General features: G+C 40.8%; 1 protein-coding gene across 10 annotated transcripts in view; it reads right to left on the minus strand.

Moving 5' to 3' along the window:
* Positions 1–11,471, minus strand: part of PPFIA2 (PTPRF interacting protein alpha 2) — a 286,017-nt gene extending 274,546 nt beyond the window's left edge. For 4 of the 10 annotated variants that reach the window (XM_039703927.1, XM_039703928.1, XM_039703923.1 and 1 more), the window contains exons 1-2: positions 11,161–11,471; positions 3,805–4,055 (exon numbers count right to left, since the gene is read on the minus strand). In XM_039703927.1, the coding sequence (XP_039559861.1) occupies positions 3,805–4,053 (249 nt within the window). In that variant the 5' untranslated portion in view covers positions 4,054–4,055; positions 11,161–11,471. The remainder of the gene's footprint in view (positions 1–3,804; positions 4,056–11,160) is intronic. The other 6 variants (XM_039703924.1, XM_039703926.1, XM_039703929.1 and 3 more) reach the window with 3 other exon arrangements.
* Positions 11,472–12,305: the final 834 nt, after the last annotated feature.

Here is a 12,305-nt window from a genome sequence, read left to right on the forward strand (position 1 = left end):
TTCACCTGTTCATTCCATCTTCTTGTCTCTCCAAGAAAGTCTATGAAGTCACTCATAGTCCCTCTCAAGTCAGTTTCCCCCAGAAATAAGAAAACTTCAATTAGTCTCTTAAGACAGAAAACATTACTTCCTCTTTCCCCTAGCAGGGTTTTTCTTAATCTCTTCCAATTTGAGGTTGACTCTCAATCACTACTGAACCAAAACTCAGTAAATAAGGGCCAAACTACTTGGTCTAACTGCATTAATATTTACCTACTTCCAACAGAAATCTCCTAGATAACAGTTTTCAAAAGATGGTACTTCCCATTGTTATCTTACTGTAAATCTTCCATACCTTCTTGGTGTTTTTTCATGGGCAGCTCCTCACAGCACAGCAAACAAACTCTAACTTCTTGACTAGCCAACCTACTCTTTTGTAATATCCATCCTATCTGGACTTAGCTGTGGCCTATTAAGGGCAGGCCTGTTCCTAATTCTTGGCAATTAGTGCAGCTGTAACTCCTTAGGGGTGAGATTACCTTCATCACTATCTCCATTCTCCTACATTCCATCCATCCACAACTTTCCATTTTTAACAACCACCTCCCACTGTCAGCCTACCACCATTGTAAACTATATATTATCCCTCTTTACTACTGCTGCCTAAAAGGTCATGATTTTTTATTACCTGCTAGATATAAGGCACTCACCTTTTTACCATGCACTACCTTCCCACCACTGTTACTCTTGTTCTTGTGTATTATAATACTCCCTTAGCTCAAAATTCAACTCAATTTTGTGTCATCTGAAATTTCACTAACATGCTTCTTCTTATGCTCAAATTAATAAGAACTTATCTCAGAATGCATTAACTACTACTACTCTCCTTCCATCCTGTCAGTCTACTGTAAGTGAAAATTTCTATCTCTCTTTTTCATTACTTACCTTATTAATTACTACATTTCTTTTCCTTACACACCTCCCATCTATTAGTAATTTAAATTAGGTGACTTAAAAAGATATCATTTTAGGGATACTGTAGTTCCCCAATCTAAAAAGTCTGGTATCAAAGAGTCATGCTGAGTTTCTTTGTCTAAAGATAACTTTGATAAACCCTTGTCATATTTTTAAGTTAGCTTTTTGACATATCATTAGATTTTCCTCCAAAACAAGATTAAAGTCTTCCCTGTTATTTTATTTAGACTAGCTGATCTGTGATTTTCTGCTCACTTTTTCCCTCCTTCCTTAAACAGAGCTGTTCAGTTACACACAGATGTTCATAAAGTTAAAACTGCCAATCTAATGGAAATAAAATTTATTTCAATGATAGCACTTAGCATGACAACTATATTTCTGTAACTCTGATTTGAAAGACACAGTTAATTGTACATCATTCTGTTGCAGTGCAGACCAGTATAAAAACTTGAAGACATCAACAGTCATTGGCTACAGCCTTAACAGCTGTTAACTAATAACACAAGCTTCCTATTTAATGTTATTTATGATCTCCCATTTCCCATCAGACAAGATTTTTCAATGGCTGAGTTTTCATGCAAGATCTTTTTGTGCAGGTCCTATTTATTACAAGTATAATGATTTTTCCAGTACATATTTTTCACTGTAAACAGTTAACAGACAATAAGCAAAACCAGTGTCCTAACAAAAATGCTTTGGAATATTTACTCTATCAATATACAGTTTCTACACACAAAGCACTATGTAAATACTAAGAAATAACTGAATTTTGAAAACCACTCAAGGGATCAAGAACTAAAATAATAAATTCTGATAAAGCAAGACTCATTAGATGTCACATTGTAACTAAATGATAATTATCACATAGATATCGTATGTTTATATATTCTCCTCCTAAACTGAGTAAAGAGAGAATTCTTCCTCTCCACTAGGTAGTAAGTCCTAGGTGATATATTGTCAAAAGGCTATAACAGGCGGTTAGCAAGGCAAGCTTGCCATTCATAAAACCATAAACCAAAAAACTGTGAAAGTACTCTTTAGGATATCTCAAATCCAGAACTGAAACTGAACTGTATGGCAGTGATATGAAAATTACATCCTTGAAAGACTATTACTAGGATGTTATATTAATAAACCTGTGTTCTGTACTTATAAGAACAGATTTCTACAGAATTTAATTACTTACATGAAGATCTAGATAACATATTTGATGGACATAAAACCTGATTCTGCTTTAAGGTGTTTCTCATATTGGAAACCTACATCTCTCTTAGATATAAAGATGAATGCTACCTTAAACACATTCTTAATGGTACATGGTAGACCAAAGCATTCACCTGACAAATCTATTGCTTTCAGGAGGTGTACAGCTGTCATTCAAAACTATGTAACACAATATAATTTTAATATTTCTTTTTTACTAGAAGAAATAAAGAATAAAATACTGTTGTGATCCATTTCCTTAGAATTTATTTCTTTTAGGCTCTGTATGGCATTTATGCTAAATATTATTTTCCTTAGCTAGTCTCTAGTATTTTAGCAGGAGTTCTGCATATACAAGACTCATTAGGGCTTAGACACCTGCTAGTGCTCAACAAAAATACCTCACTATGGGCTCAGTGGAGAGTGCCTCTGCACACTGAGCAGCACACTGAATGGGACTTCACAGACACAGAGCATCCTCTCTTCTTTGGATTTCCGGCAGTAAATCTTCGAATAAAGGATTTATGCTGTCATTCCCTTACTCTTTTTCACTCATCTACGTAGAGATACCTGCAAAAAGAAGCTCAACTGCCTACAAATAAAGAGAAAAAAAGAAAAAAAAACCAAAAACCTTGATTTTACAGTATATCAAGATCATTGCTACTCCTTTTTGTTTGTCCCAAAACAGCTGCAGGCTTTCTTATTGTCTGGAGCTAATGCTCAAGTTGCTAATGCTGTTCCTCAAATGATTACAGTCTCTCTCATTTTGTCCTATCCCAAGATATTTCAAAAACTTACTGAGGCTAGCCCTTGAACAACTGCTGATCACTATTCCAGAGAGTGCCATTTTCTTCTTCTACCCTTAAAAATTTTCTTGCTCATTTCATTCATCCTTATTACCTCTTTATTCCAGCCACACACTGTCCTAATTCCTCCCTAGACCCTCATTCCCTAACACATGACAGCTGAGAGACACAAAGCAAAACACAGAAAATCTGAATTTTGAATCATGATATCTTTCTAAGCCACATACTCAGACTGAAGTAAAATCTTTTTTTTTGCTTTTAACTCTAGTATATTAAAAACAATTATATTGACATATAATATCACATTAGTATTTTAACTGAAGTCATTCAGTTTTGAAGTTCCTAAAAAAGACTAGGGTAACTTCAGATAACGAGATTTATATAACTATTTAAACTTAATTGAATTAAACTATTAATGTATCAGTCGGTTTATTGGGGTTGTGTCATACTTTATTTAGCCTAATTAGTTAGTTTTATTAATTGTTTATTAGAAGAGAAGTCTCTAGAAAACATCCTCATTCTTTTTGCTTTATTTCTACCACTTTTATTTAAATGATCCCTCACCTGTTGTAAATGCTAGAGCAACAGCCAAAAGAACCAGTAGCTACAGACCTTCATCTTGCTCTCCTTCAAGTCAACAGCATTACTCCTACTCTTAAACATAAAAAGAGGTCCCATAGAGGTCAAACCAGGTACTATTAATTCAATAGGAGTTCTGCAGCTGACGTCAATGGGAGCAAAATTTGGACCTAAAGGAATACATACTGATTAGGATTAAAGTAAGTGGTATTAAGTAAAAAAATTAGTGAACATAAAAACAGAATCTTTATTAACAACATACCTGAGGCAGTGCTGAGTTCAGCTGTCGCTGGAGGGAATCTCTGTCGTAGATGACATCCTGTAGGCGTTGCTGTGCAAGTGACAAGCTTTCCTGTGTCTCCCGAAGGGTATCAAGGAGACGGTCCCTTTCATCCAGCATGTTCACCATCAGCTGCTCAAAATGAGAATCCGAGTCCGAGCCACTGCTTTGGGACCCCCGTTGACTCATCGGGGTGTCCTCATTTATCGTTGGCATCACTTCACACATCATTTCTTTAAAATAAACACAAATCAAGGAACAGCTCTTCAGTAGCGAAAACATTTGAGGATGTTTCATAAGAGGAATAAATTCTGTCACATGGACACAGTTAGTAGATTATTGCATTGTTCCCATTTTTAAACTTGTGTGCAATGTTAATCAGATGGTCAATAGCGAGGGATTAAATACAGTGATTAATTCCAAGAGCAAAGACTTTGAATGTGCTTCCCAAAACTAAAGACTGACTGGAAGGAGATGGAGGGTTAGAGAATATTTTAAATTAATAGCTTTGGAAATAATACTCTTAAAATAACAGAAAATACTTCCTCTGCAATTGTAGTCTCCCTTATTGTTGCTTATCTCCCTTCTCTTACTTAATTTCATTGTTGAATTGTTGGTATTGATGTCAATAGCTGCCACTAATTGCCAGATTTTTTCTTCCTCTAGGCAATTCTACAGTACAGTTCAGGCTAACCATTGATCCAGTATCATGCTGCCTTAACAATGCCAGGTTAATCTATTTTTCTATCTAGTTATTCCCATCCTCAGGGGAAGTTATTCTCCAGTGAGCTTGTTCAGTAAGAGGTCAAGAACTAGAAACTCTGCTAATTACATCCCTGTGATATCTTGTGCAAATTGAATTACCAGGAACAGAATCACCGTTGTTTGTTTCTTAAATCTGTCCTGAGCAGAGCAAATAACATCACCTAGTGCCATACTTCAGCTCCAAACCTTAAATACATAAATCTCAAACCCCCACTTTGTGTACAGTGAGAAGCTTTAGGAATCTTTGGGAGAGCTTGCTGATGTTGACTGCTTTTTCCACAGTCCACAGGGACCTTGGGATGGGGGATGCCAGCCAGGGGAGCCCATCTTGCCTCCAGGAACCTCTCACAACATTGTGTAAGTACACTGCACTCAGCAAGGGGCCATCACCAGTCTTCACTCAGCTCCCACCTGTGGCTAACCAGTTTGGGATGGTCAAGTTCACAGAGAGAAAAAGGGATAATTAAAAAATTCCAACGCCATCTCCTACTTGCTCAGTTCAATCATAACTTTTCAGTATGCACCAGGTGGCCAGAGACCATGGTCTCTGCATGCCCATTCTCCAAGACCAAAGTTAACAATTAGGATTGTCACAAACCCTTCCTGCCTCACAATCATCATCTCATGAGTCATACTTCTTGTCCCAGGAGATTCTCATCAATGAAGCTTCATCATTCAACAAATTACTTCCAATGTGCTACACGCGCAGATCAGGTTTCTAGTGTGAAGGGCACAGCATTTGCTACCCCTCCACACAGGCTGTGGCAGAGTGAGAGTGGTACAATTTTGCGGGAATGCTGGTGAGTGTGTGAGAACAGGTAGGGAAAGCTCTGTGTGGATAGCTGTTGTTACCACAGCACCTTGCATTCATACTAGATAGGAAATCTCTCACAGTCATTATGGGGACATGGGAAGCCAAACATGTAAATGGTTGTGGGTAATAAGGGAATCCATGACCCATGAGCTCATGGCACTATTATCACATCTTGTCCCTCTCAGCTGCTGCATTCAGGGAAGGCAGGGGGCCATGCATTGTTCTTATTTTGAATCCCTGGACTCCATTGTTCTGACAGCACAAGTAACAAACTTGGGCTATGACTAAGACAGCAGAGAAGGCAGGGAATGGGTGGGCAATTCCTGGTGTAGGCAGTTGCTATTTGGAACTTTTCTCCCACAGCTCACAGCCCCAGGAGAATCTTTAAAAGGTACAGCAGTTCTTGCAGTCAGCCTGGTGATGTACATCGCTTTCTGGAAGTTCAGAGATCAATACCATTATTCCATTGGAACCACATGCATCCTCTCCCTCCCCCACCCTGAGAGTGAAGAGAAATACAGCAAAGCAGTCTGTTAACCTGAGCCAGATAGAAATGCTGGTAGGGTGTAACAGAAGGGGACACTGACTTTTGCAACAGCAAGGAGCAGGAGATATGGGAATCCTGGATCATGACCTTACACAGATTGTTTGTGGGGGTCCAAGAGGACCCCAAACAACTCGGAAGGAAACTTGGCTTCTCAGGTCACTAAGCCACAAAAAAGGGAACAAAATCTCAAGTAACTGCAGGTCTGCTGTGGGGCTTCCAAAGAAAAATTTCTTACAGCCTTTCATGAAAGACCCAGTATGCCATCCTGTTTGATTTACTATGATTTGTGTCTTCTTGCCTTTAGAAAAGCATTTTTTTTTCCTTTTTTAAAACTTTCTTGGCATTTATCACTCTTACATGTGCCAGCACATGGGATGCTTTCAATGTCCTGAGGCAGCCATCATTTAACACTGTTCCCAAGCAGATGCTGAAGAATAGAGCTACTTCCCCAGGACCTTATTACACCTTTTAGAATTTCCTGCTTGACAGCAGGAAGGAATCAAAATACTGAGAATATTTGAAGAATTTTTAAGTGAAAAAAAAAGAATGTTTATCAAGAGGGACTGCAACAAAAGCTAGGGCAGGTAAAGCAGAGGAAGAACTTCACAGGAACAGACAGAGGAGGAGTGTCAGCAAACAGACTGATCACAGCCTAGTAGTGTAAGATTGGAAGCTGAGGACAAATAGAAGGGCACATACACATTTGGATCTTTACACAGGAAGTGAAATATGTCACAGAGTTACAAGAGTTTCTGACGTTTCCTGATTGTGTGTGCATGTATTAATCAACCTTTGGCTAACCACAGGATGATGTGGCTCACACACAGGGTCAGGAGATTTAAATGTAAGAGTCAGCTCCCTGCTTAGTTATCCCTGAAAGAAATTTAGTTTGCATATACCAGAAGGACATAGATGACCAAGACAACACATACAGACAGAAACAACTGAGGGATTCATGCTAAAACATAGAACAAAAATCGTACTGTTATGATCAGTTTGGTCTGATCGCTAACATGGTGATATGCTGAGTAACCTGAATTATATTCTAAAAAATTCCAGTAGGGAAAGAGGGCCATTTCTGATTTTCCTTCTATGTAATATATGTGACTAAGCACATCCAAACTGACATCTGGATATTCCATGTTTTCTAATGATGTCTATCAGCTTGTCATATGATTGATGGAATATAATCATATGCCCAGGAATGGCACCAAAAGATCAAAGATTGGAATGAAGACTCCCAGCCCTCCAATCGTTTGAATTGGTTTTATAGAGTTTAATAGGCTGTTAGTTTCTCATTCAACTCTGAATGCACACTGAAAATCAGGTGCATAAACATCTTTCAGTCTGTGCATGTATTTTAATCTCTCCACTTGGTCTGCACATGCCAGCTCCTATGTTCAGGTATTTGTTATCCCAGCACAGTATCCTTTTCCCTAATCTATACATTCCTATCAACTCCCATAAGGCAATTACAGTTACATTTCTTTGATGAGTCCTACTAGTGAAAAATAATTCAGACCTGACAGTGACAAAAAAGGGACAATAAGCAAAGACAATCAACAATGGACATGAAGCATTAGAATCCCGTCTCTGAAGTTTAGAACAGAAATCTTGAATTGTACTTTCACAATTCTAAATTGCAAACTAACTTCTCGTATAAGTTTCAGGTAATGTGACAAAATCTAAATGTGACAAAATTGGAGTGCATAAATATCTGCCTTAAATTTCTGAAGATTACAGTTAACACTGAATTTTCTTTTCATTTTCCAAACCTGCAGTGAGCAGATCATCTTGTTTTGCACTTGGCCCAGCACTGAGCAAGGGGTTGTCATAGACTACTTCCAAAGGCCCTTTCCACCTGGAGTAATTCCATGGGATAGGACTCAAACAAATCAACCACCAAACAAATCCAAGAACCCAAAACCACAGACTTTGCTTCTTTTCAAAGGAATGATGAATGACACTGAACAGAGTAAACTCATGTATCTATACCCAGCCATAAGGAGGCACCTTTGCAGAGACTGAGTAAATTCCCACTGAAGGATTTCACTAAAGCTTTCTTTACCAAGACTTGGTACCTCATATCCTGCTTGGTTATACCAGTGCTGCCTAACCATGCATTTGGCAAGCTACTGCAGCTCATTGTGCCACCAGAGAACTGCAGGCTTTTGCCCCAGAAAACGGCAGAGAAGAATTTGGGGGGGAAATGGAAGTAGAAGGTGAACAGGTAATTAAGACCTGAATTGACCAATTGGTCATCAGGAGAAAATGAGGTACAGGCCAGGTAACTACAGCAGCCCACTAGTGAGTGGACAGCCACCTTGCTCTCAGGATATGACAGAATCACTGAATACTTAGGGTTGCAAGGAATCTCTGGAGATCGTCTACTCCAGCCTGAAGGCATGTTAAGTGGAACACAGGCAGCAAAGAATGAACACTGAGGGAACTAGAATTTCTTTCCAGAGAACTGCAAGTGGTGGATTAAACACCTCTGTCCCATATTTTCAAGACCACAGAAGTCCATGATAACAGAATAAGCTCTCCTGTACATCATTCTGTGCAACACCTCCCATGCAGCCAGGATTGCAGAGAAGAGGAAGGAGATGAGAGAAAAGAATAAACAAGGGGGCATATTCTTCAACTTAAAGAGCTCATATTAATCGCTAAATGTGCACTATGTTCCCCTTCATTCAAAAGAAGAGAAGGAAAGCTTGTGTTCTTTGCCAGAAAAAGGCTGACTTGCCCTGTAGTAATACAACTTAAGTTATGCTTGACTGATCTAAGCCAACAAAAGTAAGACTTTTCAAATGTGTTTCTCTTTCTTTAAATAGAAAAATAAAAGCTCCATTGATACTGAACTTAGTACTTCTATAGTAGAAAGTTTATCACTTTACCCAGTATCTGAATGTAAGTAAAGGAATCCCTCAATGAAAGATGCATTAAGTCACCAGCATTTTACTGTGAATACATAATCATTGTTCCTCATATCCATCCTGAGCCGTGAAGCAGATATTAAATTGCCTTGGTCAGGGTACCCCCACAGCATCCAAAACTTGCAAGGACTGCAACACATAGTGAACTTGTGTAGCACCTGCAACTATCCCAAACCCCCACAGGGGTTCTGAAGGGGGGGCAGGATAGCAGGATTCTGGCAAATTCCTGCTTCCCTTGAAATCCATGTAGCACATAAACACTCCCTAGAAATAGACTTTTAGGTAATATAATAACTTTAGAGCTCTTCTAATTTGAAAGAAAACCTAGACTTTTATTTTAGTAGTAGCTCTGGACCTGAGGGCTCAGGCATCACAGTCATACCCAATGGCAGCTAGAGAAGCAGTACACTGAAGTTCTCGAAACACATTATCTTTCTTGTCCATCATGTATCTCCTGCATTGTCTACTACAAAGCCTTTTCCAGGTTGTCTGGCTCCTAGTTTACTGTTTTCTCCAGTTATTTGCATGGAATCAAATCCAGCAAATGCTTGAATTAATGGAAATTCTATCATGGAATACAATGGGTTTGGATCAGTACAGGTGGTTGAAAAAGTCACTAACATAGACAAGTCATCAATCTTCTGTCATTTTACTCTCCAACCAAAGGCATAAAGATCACAAATGCCTGTTATGTGATACCAGGGAGCATGCTGGATGTTGTGTGACCACTGCCTACTGTATTACCAGAAATCATGAACAGGTTTCCCCTCTAAACACACAACACCCAACTGCCAAAAACCAATGACTGCTTAAAGTAATCTGTCCTACTAGAGAGAGAAAGAATGTGCTTCACTGTGATTAAGATTTTTCAGGCTGTATGCAAAAATGTCATAGCAAATCTATAGCATTAGCTGCATCATGTCTCCATCAAGAGTGAACTCCATATTAGCTCAATTAGGAAATCTGCAGCTCAGTTGAAACATCCAGATAAGGGGAATGGACAAAAATTCCAGCACAGAGCACAGGATATGGCCATCCTTGGTTAAGAGTTATATAAATCTTCTTTACAGGAGGGATTCCATTAACAAATTAATTGATAGCAACTCTCTTATATTAACTTCTCTCTCTGATTATGATCACGTATGGACAGGTTTCAAAGTATGTCCTCAATACTGACTTTCTCTAAAACCACCTGAAATTTCTGTGGTGTGTATCCTAGAGAGGTGGAAAATGAAAAAGTTGTCTTCCTTCTAACTGGACCCCACCCTATTTGGCATCTTCTGTTATCTCAATTGTCCAAGAGTCTTAGAATTATTTATCCAAGTGAATATTGTAACAAACACCTCTGCGATCTCATTTAGCCTGGAAATTATTTACCAGATGGAGTTCTTCCACTTGGGAAGCTCTGGGAATAAGAAGACACAAAGCTACTTGGCTTCTGCCTGACAAAGGCTCTTAAACAAGCATTCATTTTGCTCACCTTGAAGGCCATCACCTTAGATGTGAATCTAATTTTAGTCCCTAACCTTTCTATCCATAACTGGCTTTAAAAGCTTGTTTTCTAATTTACCCTTGTGTTTGATTTGCACACCACAGTTGAGGAGTCATTTCAAGTTACTTGTAATTTTGCTGCAGGAAAAAGAAGTAGCTATCTACCTACCATACATTCTAGCCTGTCCACAGTGACATCAGCTTGAAAACTCATTTCATTGGATCGTTCCGGGTATTTTGCATTTACAAGCTATTTTTTCCAAATCATTAAATAGATATAGTGACTGATAAAACCAGATCTTACTGCAATTATGTCTCTTCAGATGTCCTCAGCAGGATCGCTCTTAGGCAGCACAGTGTAATTCCAATAAGGAAAATCCTTCCTATTGTCTGAGTTGCATTACATGCATATTCCTCCTCCTAGTTAACTCCTTACCTGCCAGTCTCCGCTAAACTATGATATCACCTTTAACAGAAGCATCCTGCACTCCTTCCACACAGGAGGGGTGGTCAACACAGTACCTTAGAAAAAGGACTCATTCCAACTATCTGTTCTTTATGTCATCCCTCGCATCTCCTACCTCCCTTAACCACAACCAAAAAAATAAGTTGATTTCACATTTTTCAGTCTGAAAGCCGCCAACTCCCATTACAGACATGCATTTAAATACCACACAAGTGCTACAGCAAGAGGCAGACAGCTAGATTTTGCATTTGCATCTCATCCCCTGAGGATATCGGGGCTAAGGAAGGAACATATAACTCAGAAATAGAAGGTTCAGTACCTAGTATCTTTTATTTCGGCGTCTGCTATTTCACTTGATCAATAACAACCGCAGTCTCCACCGGCTTCGAGCGGGGACTCACACAGCCGAGCACTCCTGGACCATCTTCCTAGAAATGGTGACACAGGCGTCGCTCCGAGGAACCCCAAGCCCCCGCACCCGTCCTCCGGCAAGTCTCGCTGCTTGGCACCTCAACATTTTCTTCGGTCACTTCGTCAGCAGCCAAGAGGAGAAGCATCCATGGGAAAAATGGCATATTACAAATTTTGCTTTGGGAAGCAGAGCTCGGTTCAGACCATTGTCGGGAGCAGGAGGGGGGGGAGCGGCTCTTAAAGCTCCAGCAGCCCCTTTCGAGCAACAGCATCCTTGCAGCTGGAGGCAAACGATCACAGGGGGAGGGGGCAGGGCGAAAGCATCTTTCTTTTATTTATTATCTTTTGCTAAACTTAACTGAGCGGTATCTGGCTTCCCTGGTTCTTCGATACCTCCCAGGGTAATTATGTCTCTGTGCGTGACTGAAGTCCACACGCACGCACGACTGCCTGCATGATCAAAAAGCTAACGCGGTTTTCTGCTTTACCGAGAGAAATCCCCTGCCCACGGCTCGTCGCTGCCCGGCTGGCACCGAGCAAAGCCCGCTGTCAGCCGTGCGGAGCCGGGAGCCGGGAGCCGGAGCGGGAGAAACCTGGGCGGCGGTCACCAAGGCACGTGGCCGCGCCCCGGGCGCCGCTGCCAGCCCCGCGTCGTCCGGGGACACCGGCATCGAGACGGGCACGGCAGCGCTACGCTACTACAGCCTGTCATTTAAGGAGCTCGGGCAAACGCCACAACATCTCGTCTAACCGTAGAGCGTAATAACACGTATCATCTGCGGTAATCCGACCGTGAGAAAGCAGGGATAACACCTGCCACAATCTCAACAGTCCGGGCGTGTGACTGTTATCAGACATCGGGGGACGCCGGGCGCGGCAGCCGCCCCGTGCCCGTGCCCGTGCCCGTGCCCGGGGCGGGGGTGAGGCGGAGGGAGCGCGGCGGTGCCGGGCTGGGCGCGCTGCTCGGCGCGGGGACTTCCCCTGGAGCCGCTGCAGTGGTTTTCACCAGTCCTTAAATAAATTCTGAAGTAATCGCGTCTGCCTCCTCTGCCT

The sequence above is a fragment of the Passer montanus genome, unplaced genomic scaffold (genome assembly GCF_014805655.1).
Source record: "Passer montanus isolate IOZ18808 unplaced genomic scaffold, ASM1480565v1 scaffold17, whole genome shotgun sequence".
In the NCBI taxonomy this organism is placed as follows: Eukaryota; Metazoa; Chordata; class Aves; order Passeriformes; family Passeridae; genus Passer; species Passer montanus.